This window comes from Malaclemys terrapin, chromosome 6 (genome assembly GCF_027887155.1).
Source record: "Malaclemys terrapin pileata isolate rMalTer1 chromosome 6, rMalTer1.hap1, whole genome shotgun sequence".
NCBI lineage: Eukaryota > Metazoa > Chordata > Testudines > Emydidae > Malaclemys > Malaclemys terrapin.
In genome coordinates this window covers 83,708,509-83,731,985 of record NC_071510.1, presented here as the reverse complement: position 1 = coordinate 83,731,985, position 23,477 = coordinate 83,708,509, and the positions used below count along the sequence as shown (strand labels likewise).

The 23,477-nt window shown below is 40.3% G+C and overlaps 1 protein-coding gene across 3 annotated transcripts in view; it reads left to right on the top strand.

Annotated features, from left to right (window-relative positions):
• The window catches only part of RASGRF2 (Ras protein specific guanine nucleotide releasing factor 2), a 203,488-nt gene that overhangs the window by 36,491 nt on the left and 143,520 nt on the right, over positions 1-23,477 (top strand). For all 3 annotated transcript variants that reach the window (XM_054032561.1, XM_054032560.1, XM_054032559.1), the window contains exons 2-4: positions 15,500-15,606; positions 21,294-21,441; positions 22,353-22,442. In XM_054032561.1, the coding sequence (XP_053888536.1) occupies positions 15,500-15,606; positions 21,294-21,441; positions 22,353-22,442 (345 nt within the window). The remainder of the gene's footprint in view (positions 1-15,499; positions 15,607-21,293; positions 21,442-22,352; positions 22,443-23,477) is intronic.

The following is a 23,477-nucleotide window of genomic DNA, read 5'->3' as shown; positions in this document are numbered from 1 at the left end:
AGCTCCATCTAGGATTTTATAATGTAAATGTTCAGAACAAGAATATTATAATGTAAAGATAGGAGTGGCTACTTTACTGTATGTTTCATCTTGGCAATAGTATATACATAGGAACACAGGAGTTGCTTTACCAGATCGGATCAGACCCAGGGTCCATATAGTTCAGTATCCTGTCTTTGTCAGTGGCCACCACCAGATGCTTCAGAGGAAGGTGTAATAAACTCCATAGTAGGCAGCGTTGGGATAATCCCAACCACTAACAGTTAGAAACTGGCTTAAGACCTGAAGTGTGAGGTTTTATATCCCTTCCATTAATTGCTATAGCTCTGGCTAGTCTTGTTATCTATACAGTTATCCAGTCCCTCTTTGAGTCTTGCAAAGTTCAGCTGCTTCAGAGGAAGAAACCCTGCAGTACTCACGAATGTGATAACTTGTGCAAGGGAAATTTTCTGTCTAACCATCACTAGAAGTTGGTTTATGCCCTGAAGCGTGTGGGTTTAGATTCCTTCAAAAGCACTTCTTTTCTTAAAATAAATAAATCAAACAACTCAAAACCAACCACCTTTCCTATTATATTTTGGATGTTCCTGTTATAATGTCCAATCTTTCTTTGAATCCAGCTAAACTCTGCCCCCATAGGGGATTGTATGTCTCTTCTTGGAAATATTATATGCAGTTGTTTAAATGATCCTTATCTTTCCTCTTTTAAAGCCATGATGACCTCCAGTCCAGAAGTGTAAGTGATATGTCAGTCTTGTATCCCCTGACAAATAGTAGTCAGTTGAAATGTGGTACATTTATTGTCTTAATATTTTTTTATAAATAGAAAAGAATATACAGAAGAAGTGTGGCTTGAACATGGGTCTGGAAGCCAGGAGCCATTGAGTTCTAATTCTTGGCTCTGGTACTGACTTTGTCACCTTATCCCAGGAACCATTCTGCTAGAGTAATCTGAGTTGCACCTCCTTGCACCAGTTCTAAATTTAGATCTGGGCCCATATCCTTTTGGGTAAAATGGGCATCATAATCCTTACCCTGTAGAACTGTTTCAAGACTAGTTATTTCTTGTAAAATGCTTTATAAATGACAAGTGCTGAGTATGCAGGTCTTTAAACTATTAGATGCTAGATAGCCAGAAGACTAACCTTAATACTTTAGAATTATATGTTTTCTAATGATTGTACAATGCCCAGAGCTCTGACTGGATTCTTTTTATAAATTGATATTACATGTCCTAACCCCCAGGAGGTTCAGTTACAGGAACCGAGTTCCCAGTCCTGCCATTGACTGTGTATGGGTGTATCCCTGCATCCATCAGTTGTGGGAATGGGTCCTAGTGAGTAACCCTATTAGGTTGCTTCCCCACTCAAATCAATTTAGACTATAAATAAGGCATATATTTTTAACATTGAGGGTAATTAACCATTGGAACAACTTACCAAAAAAATGTGGTGATTCTTCATTGCTTGAAATCTTTATATCAAGACAAGATGTCCTTTGACAAGGTATACTCTAATTCAGGGGTTGGCAACTTTTCAGAAGTGGTGTGCCGAGTCTTCATTTATTCACTTTAAATTAAGGTTTCGCGTGCCAGTAATACATTTTAAAGTTTTTAGAAGTTCTATAAGTCTAATATATAACTGAACTATTGTTGTTTGTAAAGTAAATAAGGTTTTTTAAATGTTTAAGAAACTTCATTTAAAAATAAATTAAAATGCAGAGACCCCTGGACTGGTGGCCAGGACCCGGGCAGTGTGAGTGCCACTGAAAAATCAGCTTGTGTGCTGCCTTCGGCACGCGTGCCATAGGTTGCCTACCCTGCTCTAATTCAACCAGAAGTTATGAGCTTGATGCAGGAATGGCATGATGTAATTCTATGGCCTCTGTTGTGCAAGTGGTCAGACTAGATGATCATATAGGTCTATGAAATACATTAATTTCTCCTTGCAAAGAGACAGGTGCCTCAGAGGGAAGAAATCAAAATAAATTGAGGCTAAGTAGCCACTACTTTATCAAATTTAAGACAGAAAAAAAACAAAACAAAAACAAAGCAGCACCTAAAGGCAGCATTCCTATTAATGGTTAAATGCATGATGGGGAATGATCATGATCCTTGCCTCAGTGAGAACTAAATACAAAATTCAGGGAAAGGGAAGACTTCTTAGTAAGGAGATTCAAGCAGCTGGTTCATTCCTAAGGGATCCTGGCTCTTTCTCGAAAAATGCTGATCTTACAAACTTATCTGCCCTGCACCCCACTGTCTTTCATTCTCCTCCATCTATTCATTTCCCAATCTGCCCTTTTCTTGATCACCTTCATCCACCCTTCATTGTGATTCTTTGTCCCACTGTTTACCCTTCACTCGGTTCTTTCATTTTCACACATGGAGAGGGCACCACCAGGATCAACAGTAGGCATAGCAATCTTCATTCCCATCTCTGTGGTCCCATGGAAGGTGGGAGCCAGATCATATGCAGGGAAAATGAAGGCAGATGCTGCAATTCTGGAAAAGTGCTCGCTCCACCCACCCAAGCAAGTATCAGAGTAGGGCATCATCAAAAATAGCTGCGTGTCAATGCTCTTCTTACAGTGTTGTTTATATTGCAGTAATGCCTAGTGACTCCAACTGAGATTAAGCACGGATTTGTGCTAAACCCTGTACATACAAACAGTAAGAGACAGAACCTGCCCTGAAAGCCTAACAGGTTAAACCGACAAGGCACACAGGATTGTTATCCCCATCATTTTTCAGGGGCATAGAGACACTGAGTAACTTGGCCAAGGTCAAGACTCTGTGGCAGACCACAGATATTCTAAATCCCAGCCCAGTGCTTTTACCAGCATCCATCCTTCCTCTTCAGTACAAGATACTGGGGACAACAGTAGCAGAGGAATGGAAGCAGTGTGCCTCCTAGGTTGCATTTGCCAACCCAAAATTCCTATTTGACAGCAACAAGTGCACTTTTGGAGGACCCGTAGACAAGTGATAATTATTAATAGCAAATCATCATGTAGCTGTATCTGGTGGGCTTGATTTGGGGTTGTCTTTTTTGTATTTTGTCTTAGTTTCCTTATTCCTTAACATGATGAGATTTGTCTCTGTTGCAGTAGTTTTTTCCCCTCCTAATAAACTACTGTTAACATTCTTTGCCATGCAAAATAATTGGAAACTAAATAGATAGCATACCCCTCAACAACATTACTATTATAACTATATATAATATGGTGTTTTTTGTATTAGTCAATAAGAGGGGAAGAGAATCAGAGCTTCCAGTGACTTCATTATACTTTTCCAGGGTTTGTTTTACACGTGAATTGTGTATTCCACATGAGATATATGGAATTATATTAAATTAATTCCAGATTTTGGTTTTGACTAGAGAGGACAGTTACCTGCAAACAGGGAAGCTGCATGCTGTTTTATGTGAGCTGCAGGATTAAACGAGGGGTTTGTGGAATCTTACTTTAAATCTATATACTGCATCTGTGTGATACATTCCAGAAGCTTCTAATCAGTTAGGACACAATACTAGCATGTAACCAACAACCTGGGGTAGACCCCTTGGCCAACTCCTAGGCATCAGCCAGGAGTGATGGAACCTCCCTAAAAAATGGGGGAGGCCACTGGCACCCAAACTGTGGCCCCTTTCTCCCACACCACCCCTTCTCTGAGGCCCCATCCTCACACTGCCTCTTTCCCCCACCGAGACCCTGCCCCTGCTCTCTCCTTTCCACTCCCTCACCCAGTCACTCATCCTTATGGCCGGTAAAAAGTGGGAGGGCCATGTCCCCCTAATCCCTCCTGTTCTAGTGCTCCTAGCATCAGCTCATTTCTGAATCCTCTAACCCTCCCCCTTACATGGGGGATAGAGAGTACCAAAGGGGACCTCAGTCTGTAAAGACTTTAGACCTACAAACCTCCTTACAGGGACATGGTCCACTAGTTAAAATCCCAGGTGTCATTTACCTCTGGCAGATGGGCTTTATAGCCTTTAGTTGCACTGGACATTAGCCACAAGTTGCAACCAACTAAACAATCCTATAATCTCTCTTTATTAGACTTCTAAATGCTAGTCTTCACAATCCAAACTGTGCCTCCACAATGCTGCAAGTAAGGCAAAACAAAACAAAAAACCCTCCCCCCACCCTACTTCTGCTAATTTGACCCAATGGGAAAAATTATTTCTTGATCCTGGAAAACAGGGCAGACCCTCGGCATCCTGGAAGCAACACTCACTATCTACACTTTAGGGAGGGAAGGTGGAACAGCTGAAGCAGCAAGAGTTTAAATTAGCTCTCATCCCCACCCCCCAACAATCATCTACCACTCCCTGTCCTACCCCCTGGCCAGTGGGACGCAGTGAACCTGAGGAGTGGGAGAGGCTCAGCTTTCATTTATGGTCTACTCCCTCATCCTCCTGGGAGCAGCACATCCTCTTTTTTAGAGCCAACCAGCAACCTCCCACCCCCATCTCCATACTCATGAATGTGAGGGGGAGTTTTTTGGGGGGGTGGGGGGGAGGCAGATGCTCTCCCCACTCCACTTCCCTTCCAGGGACAGTGCAGTCTCCTTGTGGTCTGACCAAGGGTCTCTGCATAGGGTAGGCATTGCTGGAGCATAGAATATATGTAACTGTATGCACTTTATTTGAGAAATGAGGCAAAATATTAGCAACAGAGTTAGCAGTTGGATATCTCACAATACATCATTGTTTTGAATAGTAGGATTCCCTTTTGTCATGGATTTACAGGGTCTGTGTTATACTCCAGCTTTTAAACAGTCTCCTGTGAGTAATGTCTTTAGTGTGCCTGTCCCAAAGTCCCCCCACCCCACCAGGGCAGGCCACATTGCTTTGATGACTCTGAGACTTAGCCTTCACGCTCCAGCATCCCTGTTTCTCACTGTGACTCTCTTCAGTGAGTCCAACTGAAATCAAACTCCTGAGACACTCTCCTTTTTGCATTGCTCCCTAATAAGATAAAGTATTTGCAGCAAGGATCCCTTTTCAAAAAAAGGTAGTATTTATTAGTCAACTGGAATGCATTTGACCTTGGCTCTGACCCTCAGTTTCGATTACAGGTTCTAACTGTGGCTTGAACCCGGCTCTGGTAACTGGCAGTTGAAGCCAAAAGTCAGAACCAGAGTCATTCCCCAACCTAGATGCCTGCTCCACCCACTAGACCTGACTACTAGGCCTGACTGCCTAGGTCTCAACTCCTAACACTTAGTGCACTAAAAAGAATATAGCTGTGGCAGTGAGAGTGGCAGGAGGGTCTAGCTGCCTCAAATACCACAGACTTGTACTTTGGGTGACTAATCCCTTCTACTACTCACACTGCCATGGCTACTCTGTATTTTTAGCATGTTACCCATGCTAGCTCTGACTGATCTATGTCTCCTCGAGCTGGGAATAGCACCTCCAGCTCAAAGTGTAGACATACCGTCGGTATACAGCAGTACATGAAAGCAGGGCAAACTGAGGCACACAAGTAGCTCATAAAATATTGCCAAAAATTCCCAGTTCAATATATCTTTCATTAATATCACTAGGCGCACATTTTTCAAGTCCTACTAAACAATCTTGGGATTCCACACAATGAGATTCCACACAAAGTCATGGCCCTGAGCAAAAGTGATAATCAGGTCAACCCTTCTCTTGCCCATTAGTTTACTGCTGCTGGATGTTCAACATGGGTTCCTAGTGTTCTGAAGTGTTAAAACATCAACACAGATAAAAAAAGTGAGGCATGATAATATGTTGAATTTACCTTTTTAATCCTGGGGGAATTCTGTGCCAATGCATGTGTGCAGAATTCATGTCCCCCACAGATTTCTTTGAGTCCCTGCAGAAAAAAAAAAGACTTTCTGGTGGGGAAGGAAAGGGAAGCTGCAAGAGTAGTCATGCACCCCTCCCCAGCAGCATGGGCACGTTGTTTCAAGCACCTGGAACTGCCACTGGAGAGATAAATCACTACAGGCTAGGGATGCCCTGGCTGGTGGTTCCTACCCTGTGCTGGGTTCATCTGCTAGTCCCGGCTGGGCTGCAGGCGATTGAAGAAGGGACTTCACCTTCCCCTGCAAGGAGTAGCTGTGGCTGGGTCAGACCCACACCCAATAACCTACCCTGGCTGCAGGAAACTCCATACCCCCTGCTTCCTGCACCCCCATCCACCCAACCCCCATGCATCTGGACACCCTCATACCTAAACTCCCCCACTGAGCCTCACCCCTTGCACTCAAAATCCCCCCTCTGAGCCTCCCCACATCCGAACCCTCACCCTGCCAAACCTTATCCCCTGTATCTGGAGTCTCCCTGCATCCAGCTCCCCCACCACTGAGTCCCATTCCCCTGCATTTAGATCCCCACCCTGCACCCAGACCACTCCCTGCTGATCCCCCTGCCAAGCCCTCCCACTCAGACAATCCCCACTGAGCCCCATCTCCCCCCACACCCAGACCCCTCTCTGAGACTGAACCACCTTCACTGGCCCCCCAGTAAAGCCCCATTGTCCCTGACCTGGGAGCCCAGGCATAAATTCTAAACACTAAATTACAATAGAGAAAGAAGACAAATAACTCTGTACAATATCCAGTAAAATAAAATCATGAAAAACCATCTTACATTCTCCTTTTTTGTATGGGTGTAATCAAATAGCTATCTCAGTACTGTCATTTTGAGCCTAATTATTTGCAGGTGCAAAGTTGTGTGTGAAAATCTGGTGACCAGTTTGAGGCCCTTTCAACATCTATTCTGGTTGAATTTTGTGCTGTGCTTGACTAAATTATGGTGTATTTTAAATTTTTCTTTCAGCACATAATTTTTGTAGAAACGTTAACATACCAATATGTCACTCAAAATGAATTCTTCTGACTTAGATTTGCTTTTAAGGCAAAATTTTATATGAAGTTAAAAAACAAAACCCCTACATTAAAGTAAGTGTTGTAGCTGTGTTGGTCCCAGGATATTAGAGAGATAAGGTGGGTGAGGTAACATCTTTTATTGGGCCAACTTTTGTTGGAGAGAGAGAGACAAGCTCGTCTCTGTGCATTCTAGTGAGGCTATTCCTTCTCCTCCTCCTCCACTGCCTAGGCTTGAGGGCACAGGAGAGACAGTCTCCCTGCTCTCAGTTCCAATACTTATCCCCACCCCAGCCCAGTGCAGCTGGGAGGAGCAATTACAGGGAAAGTCCTGTTCAGCTTCAGTAGTCCTAAAATGAAGTATGCTCAATTGCTGTGTGGGGATAGTGCATATATAGTCTGGTTGGCACTTAGGAGCTATGGGCGGAATGGAGCATGATCAGTGCAGATAGAATCTTTGGAGAATTTAGCAGCAAAATGTTAAGAAGTCCCCACTGAATATATGCAAAATGAAATTTGACAGAGACTTATAGGTTGGCAAAATTTGGGTGAATTTTCAAAAAGCATATTCCTGACTGCAAGGTGATTCCCCAGCCAAATTTCAAGTCCCTGATCCAAAGCATGGAGGCATTAGAATTTCTTGTTTGAACAGCTTTAAGAATTTTCTTTTTATCATGGGGAAACAATTTATATTTCCCTAGTCTCATTCTCAGAAATGCCTGAGCTGTGTTAGCTGAAGCTTTCCTAACAAATTCAGACTCAAACACCTGACATCAAAATTTCAGCCCAAAGTTAAAGTGTGGCAAAGTTATAAACAGCTGAAAACAATGTCTTATAATGGCAAGTGTCAGACAAAACTTACCCATAAGTGGCACTAGGAGCTCCGCCTACAACAGCAGCGCTGATGTGGGGAGCACTGGTTGTAATGCCTTCTGTCCAGCATTTTTATTACTCTTTTTTGGGCGGGGTACCTAAAACTTACAAATGAAAAAGATCAGTTCAGTTGCTCGGTCCATCTCCCAATATGGAAGTAACAAATGGAGAAAGAACAAATTATATAATAAATAGAATGATAAATAACATGAGTAGGGAGCATTTCCTTCCTAAGCAGCATGGGAGCTGAGAGGTAGAAGGCTTAGGGGAAGGGAGATCTAGAATAGCAACTGGAGGGATGTTCCCTGTTCGGTAAAAGCTATGTCCTTGCCTGGGTCAGGGAGAGCCGCACTGGCAGCTGTGGGGAGCTGCAGCAGATCGTCCACTTCCCTAAGCAGCCCCCCATCTCTCCACCCTCTGCCCTCCACTTCTTCCCAAGCAGCCCCCCATCCAGTGTTCCTGCCCCCCAAGGTCCCTACCCAGGGCAGGTGGGGGATCCTTGCTGCGGTTCCTCACAGCTGCCTGCCCAGCTCTTACCATCAGAGCCCTGCACGGATACAAAGTTTATATCCATATCTGCACTGCTATCCAGGGGCTTGGGATTCCAGCTGCAGGATGGAGGAGGGGCATGGGGGTGGGGCCTCAGGCCAAAGGGGCAAGGCCAGTGGGCTAGCCTCCCCAAAGTGGGGGTTCACCTGCCACCCATACCACCATCCTTCCAGTCACTCAGACCTGTTACCTGGGCTTCATCAACTCAGGCGTTCTCTAGGTCCTCATGTCCAGGCTATGTCTAAATCTTGCTGATTCTTTTTGCATAAAAATCTCTAAGATACAGCCTCTCTTATCCACACATGCAGCTAAAACTCTTGTCCACGCTCTCATTATCTTGAGTCTGGTTACCCCCAACATCTTTTCTCTGGCCTTGACAATGCAATCTTGCCCTATTCGTATCCATTCAGAAAGCTTCTACAAAAATCATTTCCATAGCCCATAATTTTGACCATGTCACTCCTCTCTTTCAGCCTCATCATTGGCACTCCTCCTTTTCTATTGCATCAACCATAATCTGCTTATAGTCACTTTCAAAGCCCTTTGTGGCCAATCCCCACCCTACCTATCATCTGTCATTGTTATTAAACTGTTGATGCTCATCTCTGATCAGCCCATGATTTCGGCCTTCATTGTTCACTTGTTAAATTTTCAAACAAGCACATTTGTGCTTTTTCCTATGCTACCTCTCTCTTGGGGGATGCTTCCTGTAAACATCTGTGAAGTTGTCATTATCCTCCTTCAAATCGCTTCTCAAATCTCCTCTTTGCTGTTATGCCTATAAAACACTCAACAGTTAGGCTGCTGGTGTAGAGATCACTCTCTAGGATACTGACCAATATTGTTTCTGTTTCCTTGCACTCCCCTATCTGTCTGTAGACATTTAATGCATCTTGTCTTATACTTAGATAAGAAAATATGTGGGGTAGGGATCACCTTTTTGTTCTGTGTTTTGAACAGCACCTAGCACAATGGGGTCCTGGTCCATGGACCAGTCTCCTAGGCACTACAGTAATACAAATAGTAATAATTAATAAAAAGAGAGCATCAACAGTTGTACCGCCCCTGCAGCACCTCCTTTTGGCCACATGTGGCTCTGCTGAAGCCTGCCTCAGTTTCCCCTTAAGTCAGGGCCTTTTAAGAAACTACATAGTCCAGATGTTTTAAAAAAAATTGCCCTTCTTGGGTCAAATTTATTAAGTCCTGCACAACATCTTTCAAAATAGAACTCAGACTTACATAATCTTCATTCCAGTTTCACTGGGCTCAACTCCTCCTACCTGCAGGTCTGTCCTGTCTTTAAAATTCACTTCTTCTGGCTCCATTCCCTCCTCCATGGGGGTCTGTCTTCTTGCTTTCCCACCACTTTTTGCCCAGACTTCTCCACAGGCTTTCCTTGCTGCTGAGTCAGGGTCCTTCAGGAGCCTTCTTATTCCTTGCAGTGTCTGCAGCAATCACCAGCAGCTGTCTCCCTGTTTATAAAGTGCAGGTGCCTTTATGCCCAGTTGGGCAGCAGATTATTGGGCCCCCAGGTGCATTGGACCCCACTCCCTCTGAAAGAGGCTAGCCATGCTGTGACAGGGAGTTTGTATGATGGGGAGCCATAACTCAGTATATTACAGTTGTCTAGTTTTTGTCATACAGCATATATAAACTTCCAGTCTAACATAAGCCTTATTTTTTCAAACAATTATTGCAAATTTTGATGTGTTCTTCTTCCAGTGAGTGGTAACTACTAGCCTAGCAGTTCTTAAAAAGACAAAATTAATGTAATCTTATGGTGTAAACTGCTTTTACAGGAAGCCCAGCAGAATCCTAGATTCATCAGTGACAGCTGATTGTTCATGCAGAGTCATTTTTAATCATCTTCCTAATCCTGTTCCAGTAATTTCTAACCAGGCAGGCCCAGCAGATGTTCTCCACATCCCACAGTTAAGCACAGCTTCCTTTCCAGTTTAAAAAGAAATTGAGACTAGTTGGAGTTAGGCACCAGTGGAAGAGATAATATAATAGTTTTATTTAACACTTTCTGAAATAGCGGATGATGATCTTTCTCCAACTTGATCATACTGTTCTTTCTATTGACTTATTTTTTTAATAGTGCGCTGCTAATAAGATGAGTTCTATTTTTTCCCTGTCTTTACAGATACACTTAAAAACAACTTTTCTACAAGAGTTGTATATGTTAAAAGCAATACTTATCATCTTTGTAAATCCATCCATTTGAATACTGAAAGAACAGCTTAAAAAGGAATGACTGAATCTTTTGATATATGTATAAAGTACAGAATTTTTATTTAATCTTTAGCCTTCTACAAGTCTTCATTACATACTTTCAGTAGAAACAATAATAAAAATAATCTAACTGACCCAGATGCCTAATCCTAAAAATATAAATGCCTGTCTGTTAGACTAACAGATAAAAATGATGGTAGCTGATATAAATCTGTTCACAAGGTCATAAATATTTACTCTCAGTCACAAACGGCATGTTTACTGAAATGTGGGTTTTTTTTATTACTACTGTCTAAATCAAAATGATGTGGAAATTGAACTGCTACTTAGAAGACTTGAGCAATAGTACTACTATTATTTATATATGAGCAATCACACACATACCATGATGTTGAAAATCCAGGAATGTGTCACAGCTATCTTCTTTTCTAGCTTGTTTGTAACAAATGCCTTTGATAAATAAGTAACATTTATCAAAATGTTTGAAGTCCAAGGATTACTTCAGGATTCTTTTTAAAAATATATTATGGTGCTTTTGCATATATGTGTTGAGAGGTGAACCCTATTTTTAAATATTAGTTTGTGTGTGAAGTATCCACTTACGGTAAGATATATGACTCGCCAATGGTGTTGCAGAGCAATAAATATGCTCACAACTTTTTAAAAAAGCAAGTGAATCTTTAATAACTTCCTAAAATCTTCAGTTTTCTTTGCCAGCCATACCCACCAAGAGCTCAGTCCTGCTCCAGTTGAAGTCAATGGGAATTTAACGTTGACTTCAATAGGAACTGAATCAAACTTCTAGTCTGTCATTTTCTTAGTCTACCAAGGCATTTATATCATGCTCATCACCATAGTAATTTAATGCTTCTAAAATCTATCTCATCCAAATCCCAAGACAAAATTTCCATTGAAATCACTACAAGTTTTGTTTGACTGGGGGCTAGGTTATCTGACCTTACAAGAAAATATAGCGAGGGCTGTGAAATCAACTCTCCTCTCTCCCTCCTACTTCAATTATACCTAGAAAGTAAATTAATACTTGTACAGATCTATATATTTATTCTCATTTTATATTTGATTTTCCATCTTTATGAAACATGGTAGAAACCAAGAACTCATAAAGACACATAGGTCAGATTGATTTAAAAATACATACACATCACGTAGCCTAGTAATTCTGTACAAAATATGAAATAAATAGTTAAATCTCTGTGTTGTTAGTGCAATTGTTTTCTACCTTTTAAAGATTATTTTAACTGCATTGTGTCATAAAAAGGATCTTATCTAATGCTCTTTTAAGTGGGTCCTTCCACAACTCATTAAATGTTTCTTACCCTACGTGGTACTCTCATTTAAGTGGTAAGCATTGTTGAAAGACCATGGTTTTATAGGATTCTCCTTTAAATGAGGTATTGACCCTTTTCAGAGCTTGGAGTGGTTTATCTCTGAAAATTCAATAACTATGAGTCTTGACTTTCATTGTGAACTCTATTAAATGTGAATCTTTCTACTTTAGCTTGTTCCTATGATTTTTACTTGTCTGTTGCTAATTTATGTGTCCAAAGTCTTCTATATGAAACATTAAGTATCAGGGGGTAGCCATGTTAGTCTGTATCTACAAAAACAACAAGGAGTCTGGTGGCACCTTAAAGACTAACAGATTTATTTGGGCATAAGCTTTCGTGGGAGAGGTTTTTACCCATGAAAGTTTATGCCCAAATAAATCTGTTAGTCTTTAAGATGCCACTAGACTCCTTTTTGTTTTTATATGAAACATCGTTTATATAGGATTTAGGAACTTAAAGTTCAACTAATAATCTAATTCCTAAAGAAATAACTTCCTTTTTACTTATACCTTTCCGTGGTCAGATGGCATGTAGTCTACCTGATGTTAATTAAAATGAAATCCAATATTCCAGTATATGCACTAGTATAAAGGCAGTTGGATGTAGTGTGTATATATATATTCTAAGTCATGGGGTCTACTTTGTAGTTTACTCATTACTAAAGAAGCAGCACCTACTGACTCATAATAGTTATATAGTAGTACATCTAATGTTGATGATTGTCAATATTTTTCATAAAATGAATCATTCTAGCAGGGAAACTGTCTCATGGACAATCTTTCCCTCCCATTTGCAATTAGAAATTAGATTTAAATATTGACTTGAGAAAGTCTTTCTACACATGATTGTAGATATTGTTTGTTATGTATTTCTGATCTTCTCTTCTTCTTGATACATTCCTTGATCTTTCTGTTTTAAAACAACCATTAACTCTGAAGATGTACTTTATATTTTCTTGATGATTTTAGAAATTGCACTTTCCTCAGAGGATTTCTTGTATTATCACTGCAGCTGAGTTATGAACTTGACACAAAGTAAAATGTGTATTAACATCACTGCAGGGTTACTATTTGTAACAATGGCTGGTGGACCACAGGAAGCTGAGTTAGATGTCTCACTGCTGATTAGAATGACCTTGGAGTTTACTGTTAGACTCCAGATACAGATGTAGTTTCATTTAGTGGGGAGAGCATTTTCTCTCCTCATACTTTGCACCTACCCGAGAAGAATCATTTTATACCATCTGACTGCTCAGTGCCCTATCCTGAAGTCCTTCACTCACAACTCCCATCAACTTCACTAAGGCCATGTCTACACTACAAAGTTAAGTTGACTTTATGTAAGTCACCATGGAGCCTCCAATTTAAACAAGTCGATCTTGTGTGTCCACACTACGCTAATTGTGTCATCAGAGTGCATCCTCACTAGCAGGGCTTGCATCGACGCACGGAGAACTGCACTGTGGGTAGCTATTCCACAGTGCATATAGCCAAATAGAATTTTGGGTTGGGCTTGCAGTGCCTTATGGGACCAAAACATTGGTGTGGGTGGTTATGGGAATATGGTATTAGCCTCCCATGATGCACTTACCTCCCTCCCTGAAACCAACGGCAAACAAACCAAGCCTTTTTCATGCCTTTTTTCATAAGCCTGGGTTACCTGTGTGGACCCCACAGCACGATAAGCCTGGGCCCCGCTCAGCTGTACACTGTTGTGAGCATTACAAACAGCTCGCCCCTTATCTTGCAATATTTACACAGCCGATACAGGAGCCGCCGTGCGGAACAATGTAATGCCATGCACGCAGCCCTGCTGGAAAACATAGAGTGGAGCAATTCACAGTTGCTGCCAACAGTCGCACATTACCTTGACATGGTTGAGCGCCGTTTCTGGGCCCAGGAAACAAGCACTGATTGGTGGGACTGCATTGTTATGCAGCTATGGGATGAGGAGCATGGCTGCAGAACTTTCGAATGAGTAAGGCCACTTTCCAGGAACTGTGTGAAGAGCTTTCCCCAGCTCTGAAATGCAGCAATACTGAAATGAGAGCTGCTCTGACAGTGAAGAAGTGAGTGGCAATAGCGCTGTGGAAACTTGCAATGCCAGACTGCTACCAGTCACTGGGGCATCAATTTGGAGTGGGTAAATCTACCATGGAATCTGTTGTGATCCAGGTTTTCAGGGCGATTTACAGACTTCTGCTAAGAAGGATAGTGACTTTGGGAAACGTGCAGGACATTGTGGATGTTTTGCTGTGATGGGGTTCTCTAACTGTGGTGGGGCGATAAATGGAATGTATATCCCTATCTTGGCAACAGACCACTTTTCCAAAGAGTACATAAACCAAAAGGGATACATCTCAATGGTGTTGCAAGCGCTAGCGGATCACAGGGGCCGTTTCACTGACATCAACGTGGGATGGTTGGGAAAGGTGCATGATGCACGCATCTTTAGGAACACAGGTCTGTTCAGAAATCTGCAAGCAGGAACTGTCTTTCCAGACTGCAAAATAACCATTGGTGATGTTGAAATACCAATCGTGATCCTGGGAGACCCAGCCTACCCCTTGCTCCCATGGTTCATGAAGCCGTACACCGGCAGCCTGGACAGCAGTAAGAACCGGTTCAACCATTGACTGAGCAAGTGCAGAATGGTGGTGGAATGTGCCTTTAGATGTTTAAAAGGTTGCTGGCACTGTTTGCTTACTAGATTAGACCTCAGTGAAAGCATTATCCCCATTGTTATTGCTGCCTGCAGTGTGCACCATAATATCTGTGAAACAAAGGGAGAAAAGTTTCCGCTGGGGTGGGGGGTTGAGACAGATTGCCTGGTAGCCAATTTTGAGCAGCCAGTCACCAGGGCAATAAGAAGAGCACATCGAGGGGCTCTGCGTTTCCGTGAGGCTTTGAAAACCAGTTTCAGCAATGAGCCAGAGTAATATGACACTTATCTGTGTTGTTCCTTACCAAACTGTCCCTCCGTTTCATTTTCTCCCCTGCAAACTCCACCCCACCAAGTATCATGTGTGGAATGAATAAAGATCCTTTTCTCCTCAATCCATGAAATTTTATTATGCACACAAACACACAGAGACAGCAAAGAATAGTCAGAATAGTGAAGCAATAAACTAGACTTTCTGCTCCTTGTGTATTATACATGTAGAGGAGGTTTGAAGGTTTGTTTGATAGTACTTGGTCTGAAAATTGTTTTCAACTGTCACTCATACCCACAGGAGAGGTCTTTTCTAAAGTAGCATTTGAGAAAAATAAAAGAAATTGACCTAAGGTAAAAAAAAATGCAAAGAATGAACTACAAAGACGCCATCCTTAAGTCACCCTATTGTACCCAAGTATTCCAGCTGCTAAAAGAATTATTCTGTGATATATTCTATTTGGAAGCTTTAGAACAATGAGTTATCATGAAAGCTGCTATACCAATATACAATGGAGAAAATTAAGAATATAGGTTAAACTTCAGCTTTGCATTTTATGGCTTTCATCAGTTGAAACTGAATCCTTAGCAGTGTGTAATGTTTTGGGTCGTATCAGAATTCATAATATTTTATTGTATGTTATGCCTGTGTTTTACTTAGCAGCATTTTTAAAACAACGTTTTTGCCCCTTAAAATTCGCAGTACTTCTTTACTGTTGTCTTTGGCCATGAAGGGCAGAAGCCACTGGAGCTCCGTTGTGAGGAAGAAAGTGATGGAGATGAATGGGTAGAAGCTATCCACCAAGCTAGGTATGAAACTGGCCTCTTAATTTATTCTAAACTCCACTTTTTATTCTTAAAAAGATGGTAGAGTTTTTAATCTAAATACACTCTCTCTAAAAAGAAAGTAATTTATTTTAGGCAAATGTATACTTGCATTCCCCAGGTGAGTTTCACTGGATAGAGTGTTACAGATAAAAATTGTTAAAGGCACATGTGTTTTGCATCACAAACAGTCAGTGCTCTAGACAAAATTAGTTTCAAAGAACATGTTTTCTTAGGGCAAAATACTTAGGCATTCATTCATTTTAAATGTAAGAGCTGCTTGGTCAGTTACTTGCAAATCAGAAATAAGTGTTCTGTAGCCATAAAAATGAGATAGTGAGTGACTCACAAAATGCCTTCAGATACGAGGGTACAAAAATGAGGAGACTAAAGTATATTTATATAATAAATACATTTCAATAAATAAAATGCCAGTCACAAAATTTAAATCCAAACCACTTTCCAGCGTGAAAAAAATGGAAGGCTTGTAGACCGTCACTTGACTGCATTATGACTTTCTACCATCCAGTACCCCTTTCCTCAGAAAGGGCCTGGGTGAGGAAGGTGAGGATTACAGCATAATGTGAAAGTCAGACAACTCAGGTTTTGGGAATTGAGCTGTAGAAATGAAGGCCCTTTGCTGAAATGCCTTTCCTCCAGGTCCGTCCCTCATTTCAGCAATCACAGTTAATCTGAACAGCTATGGTAATGCACCGAGAGGGCAGCAGTCTCTGAGTTGCTCAGGATCCAAACCATGTAAATACATAAATGGAAATGGTTTTGCTCTTGCACTAAAAAATGAGCAGTTTTAATTTACAATTATTTGATGATGATGTAGAGGGTCCTGGCTCCACTCGAGCCAGGCTTTTTGATGTGTGATATGGGTAAGAGGGGTTATGATCCGAGCTCCTCTTTTCCCTTATCTCCCACTTGTGGAGGGTATGTGGTTCAGGAGTCCTCTTGAACCCTGAGGAGTAACCTAAAGAAATTGAATCAGGGCCTGAGAAGCAGGAACCCAAAGATTGCAAGAGGAACCATTCTTGCAGGGAAGGAGATGGTGCACCAGAGCCACTGCACACTATGCAGGGTAGCACCAAAGAGAAAAGGGAGAGTTGTTCTTAGAAGCGGTGCTTGTTCTGTAGCAACTCAGCACAGTGCTCTGAGTCAGGGGAGCTGATCTGGGTAGAAATGAGGGAACTCCTACACATGAGAGGGAACAGACAATCTAGGCCTGCGTGGGGTTAAAAAAGGCAGGTTTCCCCCACTGGTCTACAATAGAAGGGTCAAAAAACCAATATATTGGGTAGGGATTAGGCTGAGACCGCCAAACTCATTTTCTCTTGTTTTTTAAATCAGGATTTGAACTTTGGCCTCCAACTGTGGCCTAAAACACAGGTTTTCACTATCAATAGGTTTTACATGGACCCCATAAAGACAATGTTGCCCCCATCCCTATCTTGATCTAGCCTGTCCTTCCATCTAAATCACATTTATCAGGTGTCTTATCAAATCTCTTTATTTGCTGGAGAACTTTTCAGGGATTCAGTAATTTTATTCAGTTCTGTCATTCTATATCATATTATAAAAGTATAAAATTGCTGTTCTTAAAATGTAAAGCTGCTTTTCCAGGAAAGTTACACATTCACTTTTCTTGTATAGGTTTCCAGGCCAGAAGAGTAAAACTAAGTGAGATGGGTGCAGCTTGTTGTATAAATTCTTTGCCTCCCTGTAACTTCACAGTTCAATACTTTGATATCAGCTTCTTTTTAATGAGGATTTTTTTGATATACGAGTTGTTAATTAATGACACACAAGCACAGAATTGTAACTGACTCCCGCCCTCCACCCCCAGAGTGTCACTGTGAGCCCTTTGGTACACCAGTCCTAAGTGCCTGGTAGTGTGCTGGGTATACCATACTCTCAGAGGCAAGCCCCGTAGGTGCTCCAAACTTTAGGCCTCTCAAACTCTAGACCTTGGTGGGTTCCCCATAACACTGAATATGATGAGTAACAAAAGATCCATTACTACGGTTGCCTGGAATAAACATTATACTTTTCCTAGGTATGATGGCTCCAAGTCACATAAAAAGTTGATAAACACAAGTCCCAGTTCAGCCCCAAGGATTGTTCAGTCCCAGAGCATGAAGGTGGGGCTCCTCTAGTTTAGTGCAGGGATACACGCTTGAGGCCACCCCTTTCCAGAGACAATTACGCACTGGCCTGCAAATCCCTTGGCCACAGCCCTGTCCTTTTATGTGGCACCTGTAGTCTCATTCAGGCCCATTGCCCCACAGTTTGCAGGCCACTCTTGAATGTCCACTAGAGGCAGCTACCACTGGCCCCTTTGCCAACTACTAGTTGCTTCCCAACCCAGTTCTCAACCCTTCAGTCCCAGCTCCTAAACTGCCTGGCCTCCTGCTCCTGCTTCAACATGTTGACATCACTTTATTTTTAATGAGGATTTTTGGATATATAGGTTGATAATTAATGGCACATCAGCACAGTGTAAGTATCAGATAACTTGCTCCCTTAAGCCTCCTGTTCCTGCTTGCCTCCAGCTCCCTCCTGAGCCAGGTCCTCTCTGACCTCTGATTTTACTTCTCTTCCCTGTGCTGGAAGTATTATGGAGCAATCTGTTGGCTGGGAGTAACGTAGTGCTTAGTAACCAGCCAGCATAGCTGTGGAAATCACTTTGAAGAGCTAGCAACTTTATTACACATTGGGGATGGGAAGGAAACAGATAGAAATATCAAAAGACAAATCAAACGTGAGATCATCTAAAAAAATCCTTATGATTTTTGGAGGGTGCCTTTTGGGGTGGGCAATACCACAGAAGTTTGGAACCAAACCCAGCAGGTTCTTTTTGCTAGGGATTCAGATACATTAGATTTACTTGGAGTTTCATGTTTGCACATGGAAGTTCAAAATAAATCATGAACCTCCCCCACTCCACCCCTTTTTAGTTTCTCCCTCTCTTAACAGAACCTAGGACTCAGCTTTAATTTAGAAGGCCTTCTTGGAAGCCTGTTAATACTCCACTGTGGGTATGTTTTAGGAGAAACCAGATGGCGAGTCCCCATATCTTTAATTTTGATGGTGAAGGAAATGTTGCCTGGTTTGGGAATTGGTGCCATCATTTCTTACAACCCTAGCCAGTAAATAGGAGAAGCATCATAAGTACACTTCAAAGGAGCAAACAATTTTCAGTCCTTTTTTCACAGGCTATATAGCGAAGTCCTTGTTCCTTACAGGAGGGTAGTGGAAGTCTAAACTGACATATAGCTCATTGTGGGATGTACATAATTATTCATGCAAGATAAAGTTTTTCTAGGCATTCTTCTAAAATGAGGGAGAGTTAGCAGATAAACAAAATTTAAAAAATCACATTTTATAATCCAACTCTATAATTTATATGGATTGTGACCATAGCAGCTGCAAACAGTGTTGCTTTGCTCTGCCATTTAACATAACTTTGAGCTGATGAGAAACTTAATTTTTTTTAATTCTTAATTGAACAAATTCAACAGTAAAACTTTATGAAAGGGAAAAAATAGAAAATAGGGGCTTTTTACTTATCCCCCTATATGTTTGAGTGCCCTAAAGCTATTCTTTCCATTGTTCACTTAAGAAGAAGACTGACTACTCTAGAGTCTACAAAATAAATTCTTGAAAACTGAAAAATAGGTGCACTAATACAGATTATTTTTAATGGCTGTATCTCATTTCAACTATTGTTCATTCCACTAATAATATATAGGATGTTTCCTGATTGATTTCCCCAGGAATACAATATGATGATCCATATATTGTGATATTAATTATTGAAAGAAGCCCAGAGCTGTTTGGATGGGTGGTTATTGTTATACTATTATGATGATGATGATTACAATAATTAAATGATAAAAATAAACACTGTAAAGGGTAGTTTCAACATTTTAAATCCTTTTCATAATCCATTAAGTGAAAAAAATCTTATTTTATGATGGCTTTGGGAACGCCCTCCAATTAATTTAAATGTTAGCTTTTTTCCAGGTCAGCAATTTAATTTAATAGCCATATTCAGTGTTGGCACCCTCCAGTACATGACTCCATTAATTTTTATTGAATTGACAATTAATAAATATATAAAAAAGAGCAAAGCCAGAGAATATGCATATTTAAAATTTTTCTTTTTATATCAAGTCCCAAAATAAAATAAGAAAAAGTATTTATTATTAAATGATTGTTGCAAAATAAGAGAAGTTTAAACATTAGAAGACATTTAGTCAAAATAACTTGGTACTGCCCATTCTATCTCACGCCCTTTGCAGACAAAAGAGTAGAAGGAATTCAGTGCTTAGCATTTTGAGTGAGAGTTTATAGACAGAAATAAATCACAATCAAGTAGAAAAACACATACTAAAGATTTAGTGCTCACTTGTTCAAGATTTTGTGCAGTCTGGCTATGAGTCGACAAAATATTTAAGCAAGTGCTTTACTTTAAGCACCAGTGCTCTCATTGACTTCAGTGGGACTATTCACATATTGAAAGCCAAGCACATATGTAGGGATTGTTTCTACAATATGGAACCTATGTTGGCATAGCCATGTAGAGACAGCCTACACCAAGAGAAGGAGGTTTCTGTCGGTGCAGGAATACCATGTCCCTGGATGAAGTTAGCTACATCAAGGGAAGTACTCTTCCATTGGCATAGCTATATCTACACTGGGGTTTTTGTAAGCATAGCTATGTTGGTCAGAGGTTTGTTTTTTTCCAAACTCTGACTGATGTAGCTATGCTGATTTAATTCTTAAGTGTAGACCAAACCTAAGTACTTTGCTGGATCAAGGCCAGAGTGCACAGCACCTTGCAGAATCAAGCTTTCTGCACATCTCTAGTACCTATTTAAGTGAGGTTGAATCACATGAAAAAAAAAACCAGTCACGTGAAGAGCTTGTGTAGGAAGACTGATTTGAAAACATGACACCATGAAAATTCATATTCTTTTTACCCAGAAGACGAGTATGGTACTGCCAGTAACTGTTCTGGTCATGACATAAGGTCTGGCTTAGAGATACAGTCCCTTGACAGAAAATAATATGGAGCAGGAATAAACTACTAACAAAGGAGTTAAGAAAAAACAATCATGGCATAATTTCTGGATTCGTTTTTTAAAAGATTCTATTGATATCTCAAACTTGTTTAAGAACAAAATATAAAAACCAAAACCAAATTATTTGATAACTACAATAAATATGGAAAAAAACAAACTCCTTCATGATTAAGGTCATGTTACCAGAGTGATAGGTACAGATGGATAAAAATAGTCCTGGAATTAATGCCAAATACTGATAAGCAGAAGATAAAAACAAAGAATTTAATGAAAAAAAATTAATAAAGTTCCTGGGCTTGTCCTGAATATAAGGAGCTCAGATAAATGACTCTGAGATTACCTCCCTCTCTGATGGGGCTAACAGAAACCTGCAGTAATGATGATACGTACACCTTGTGTAAAAATACAGAATGTTAAAATATAATTACACATTAGCGATTTGGCTGCTTTATGATTAAACTATGAATTATATATTAGGCAAAAGAAACACAATATTGTAAGGTTCTTTTACTCATATTATGTAAGAAGATATGGAAGTCAGCATTTGGCTTATTTACTAATTAATATTTTTCTCCCTAGTTACTCAGACATTCTGATTGAGAGAGAGGTCTTAATGCAGAAGTACATTCATCTAGTTCAAATTGTAGAGACAGAAAAGATTGCAGCCAATCAGCTTCGACATCAACTTGAAGATCAAGATACAGAAATTGAAAGACTAAAATCTGAGGTATTTGCATGCAATCACATTACTAAAGTGTCAATGATTTAGTATATTTTAATTACTTTGTTACCTCTATTGCATAATGTCCCCATTCTTGCAATCTTTGTGGACCTTTGTGGTCAGTAAAGAAAATACTCAGTAGTCCCATTAAAAACACTAGGTCAGAACTTTCCTTTTAAAGTTAATTACTTAGTGATTATTTAGCTTATTCAATTACCTTATTGGCAGAGTATTTTAAAAGACCCATCACTTTGTGATTTGGATTCTGCTATTCATATTATTTACTGTGTCTTAACAGAATGCAGTTGAAAAGCATTTGTTTGGTCCTCAACACATTTTTCTCTGGTTTAATTTTTTTGTGATTCAGTATTGTAATCTATACCAGTGTAGTCTGTTCATATAAAATAATGCTTGATTGGAAAAGGGATTTTCATAGATTCTAAGGTCAGAAGAGACCATTGTGATCATCTAGTTTAACCTCTTGTATAACACAGGTCAGAGAATTTCCCAAAAATAATTCCTAGTGCATATCTTTTAGAAAAACATTCCATCGTCATTAAAAAATTGTTAGCAATGGAGAATCCATTGTGGCCAATGGTTAATTACTCTCACCATTAAAAATGTATACCTTATCTCCTGAGGTTGTAGAGTCTGGAAGAAGCACTGAGTCTCTGGAGGAGGAAGCACCTCCTCATGCTATTTATGTTTCCTCTGGCTGGAGCAGGAGCATCACTGTTTGTTTCCAGAGAGAGCTGTGTCCAGGCCTCCTCACCCAGAAGGGTGTTTGTAATGTTGTACAGGTGTAAAAAGCCCCCAGAAGATCCTTCAAAGAGAATGAAGTGCTACATAATAAATACCGTAACTGAACATTTCTAAAATCTTGAAGAAAAACATTAATGGTATTGTTATTTTATCAGATTGTAGCTCTCAATAAAACTAAGGAACGAATGCGACCTTATCAAGGCAACCAGGAAGATGAGGATCCAGATATTAAAAAAATTAAAAAGGTAAACTGTCATGTACCCTGCTTGGAGGGAGAAAATGGAGATAAATGCACCTGTATGTGTTTTACTAAACAATTAGTTTTGCTTTCATTGATTGTTTCCTAGTTTGCTATACTCAAGTGTAAAGCTGTTCATTTCACCCTGTCTGTATCTAAACCAGTTAAGTTACAGCAGCTTTTAACATTTCCGTTGTATGAAAGCAGAATATTTAGTCACATATTACTTAATAGGGTAATCTTTGTTTGTACATGATCATTTTTGTCACAAACTAGTTACATAGATCTAATATTGTCATGACTTTAGAGTGGTTAGGAACATTTGGACTCAAGCTATAGGCTATTTCCTTGCTGGTGAAGAAATATGTGACTACTTTATCCACTATTTGTGCAGTTCTTACAGAACATGATTTTGAAGAGGGTCGTTTGGTAGCAAAAATACACTTCAGCTTATATCTCATTACTGCAAATAATACACCACTTTTGGAAATTCAGAAAACAGTTTGATATTAGTTTTCAGCTTGATCTTTTTGGTTGTAATATCTTCAGGATGCTGTAGACCAACATTCAAAAGGGCCTCAATCCAGTCTTTATTTGGACCTTGTAAACTTAGCATATGCAACAAGTGCCTGAGGAGTTTTTAGTATCATTTCCTATGCATGCAGGTAACTGTGCTCTGGAAATGTGCCTTTGGGGGTTGCATATGCAAAATTTTACAGACACACACACAAATGTAAATTATAGTTTGAAATTTTGACTCGTGTACTTACCATACCCATTAATGATACATCCTTTGTGTTATGACCATGTTCTTGGGTTTTCACTCAGCCTTTCTGGATGTGGTGGTCCAGGAGTCATTCTGGACTGACTGTGAGTTGGTGCCACTGTGTCTGGGTTTCCCTTGCTACATGAACGGGCCTTTATAATGAAAACTAGCCACAACCTTAAGTACAGAGAGACTACTGCTTTTCTACAGTAAGGTCATACAGTTGCTCAGTAAATACACATCTTGATAGTTGTATTAAATTGGGTTTATTTTTAA